Here is a 2,104-nt window from a genome sequence, read left to right on the forward strand (position 1 = left end):
CCCCCCCCAAGGTCCACAAAATTGGGAGGGGCAAATGGGGCCCCCCAGCACCCAGCATGGGAGGAAAGGGAACATAAATTCCCACAAACTGTGGGGAAAACTAGGACCCCCCCCAAAGGGAAATGGGGACCCCCCCCAATTTTTTTTGGGGGGGAAATAGGGAGCCTCACTTGAGCCCCTAAAAGAGGGGTGGAATTAGGATGCTCCCAAGCCCCCTCCAGGGCTGGCCGGGGACCCCCAAAAGCCCCTCCCAGGGACCCTCCAGTTTCGGTCAGGGGTATAACAGAGACTCCCAAACCTCCCCAGGGACACCCCCATACAGCCCAGGGGTATAACGGGGACCCCTAACACCACCCCCGGACCCCCACCATGCAGCCCAAGGCATATAACAGGGACCTCCAAACCCCCCCAGGGAACCCACATGCAACCCAGGGGTATAACAGGGACCCCACACCCCCCCCCCCCCCCCAGAAACATCACCTGTGGGCCTGGGGTACAACAATGGGGACACCATCCCCTGGGGACCCTCCCCTGTGTCTGTGGGGTGCAATGGAGACCCCTGCTGCCCCACCCCCTCCAACCTGTGGCCAGGCCCTCGGCGGGGGGGTGGAGGACGGTGTCATCACTGACGGGCCACTCGGGGGGCTCAAGGGTGATGGCCTCCAGCCCCCCCAGCTCGGCTAGCTCAGCATGGATCTGGGGTCCCGAGGTGCAGTACTCCCAGCGGCCCCCCCGGTTCCCAAGCGCATCCCCCACCCCGCTCAGCACCATGGCCGCTTCATAGGCTTCCACTGAGGGCACCCTGGGGGAAACAGTGGGGCTTCAGGGGGGGCGCCAGCGGTGGGGGGTATGCCGGGAACCCCCGGGGGCACTCACGTCTCCTCCATTGCGGTAGCAGCTGGGGACGCCCATCAGGTTCGGGGCACAGGGCCAGCGCTGGCCAGAGGCCCTTAAGGAGGATGAGGACACCCCGTGGATTCGGGGGCGGACAGGGGCGCTGTCCCCATGGGGATGAGTGGTGAGGGACCCCAGGGCCTCTGTCCCTGGGGGTTGGCAGGGAGGGGAAAGGCTCCAGGGGGCCCCGAAAGACACTGAGAGGGGAGTGGGGGGCTCTGGCGGGCACCCAGAGGGGCATGGAGGGACATGGCGGGGGGGGGGTGTACCCAAAGAGGGCTGAGGATACCCAAAGGGTCATGGAGGACCCTGGGGAGGCACCCTAAGGGTACTGGGGGACACCCAAGAGGGAGACAGGGGACACCCAAAGCGACCCGAGGGGTACCCCAAAGGGGCACGGAGGCACATGGGACGCACCCAAAGGGGCCTGGGGGCACATCCAAAGGGGCACACAGGCACATGGGGGGCACCCAAAAGGGCCGCGGGGGGCACCCAAAGGGGACACCCAGAGGGGACAGAGGTGTCAAAAAGATTTGGGGCACAGAGGGATGGGTTTTAGCAAGCCCCAGGGGAAGGCAGTGACAAGGAGAAAAGGAGCATCTCCAAGGAAAAATGTTTCTGCCAAATATTTTCCCATATTTATTTCACTGGGACGCGGCAAAAACATGGCCCTGAGCCATATTTTGGGGTGAGAACCCCCAAACCTGCTATTGCCTGGGTCCCGCCAGGATGGGGCAGCGATATGCAGCCCTGCTCTGACAACCGTGGCCGGCTCCGGGTTTTGCTGCTCAAAATATAGTAAAAAAATGGTATAAAATAGTATAAAAGTAAAAAAGTATAAAAAAATATAGTAAATTTTGCTGCTCAAAAATAGTAAAATTAGTCTTTGGTGGTGGGCAGCGAGTGGTTAAAAGATCGTCCTTAAATTTCAGAGCCTTAATGATGGAGTCAAGCAGCAAAGCCTCAGGCCCCATGCCAGTCCCAGGAAAGTGCTGGCTGCCCAGCACCAGGTTTTCATCTTCTTTTTTGGCCCAAATTATGCCAAATGAGACACAAATCCTTGATCTGTTGGTAAAAATCCTGTTTGGGGGTGTGGGGTGTGGGGGGGTGTGACAGGTGGTTGGTAGTAAAATAGGTGAATAATGAGGTTTAACATTCATTGTCAATTTGGAAAAATTAAAAAAAAAATGGGTGTACAATTTTTTTGACA

General features: G+C 58.7%; 1 protein-coding gene across 1 annotated transcript in view; it reads right to left on the minus strand.

Moving 5' to 3' along the window:
• Window positions 1-897, minus strand: part of LOC103894075 (protein ADP-ribosylarginine hydrolase) — a gene marked incomplete at its 3' end in the record, with an annotated part of 4,704 nt that extends 3,807 nt beyond the window's left edge. The window contains exons 1-2 of the mRNA XM_019470512.1: window positions 877-897; window positions 572-802 (exon numbers count right to left, since the gene is read on the minus strand). Coding sequence (XP_019326057.1) covers window positions 572-802; window positions 877-887 — 242 coding nt within the window. The remainder of the gene's footprint in view (window positions 1-571; window positions 803-876) is intronic.
• Window positions 898-2,104: the final 1,207 nt, after the last annotated feature.

Source organism: Aptenodytes forsteri, unplaced genomic scaffold (assembly GCF_000699145.1).
Source record: "Aptenodytes forsteri isolate BGI_AS27 unplaced genomic scaffold, ASM69914v1 Scaffold463, whole genome shotgun sequence".
NCBI lineage: Eukaryota > Metazoa > Chordata > Aves > Sphenisciformes > Spheniscidae > Aptenodytes > Aptenodytes forsteri.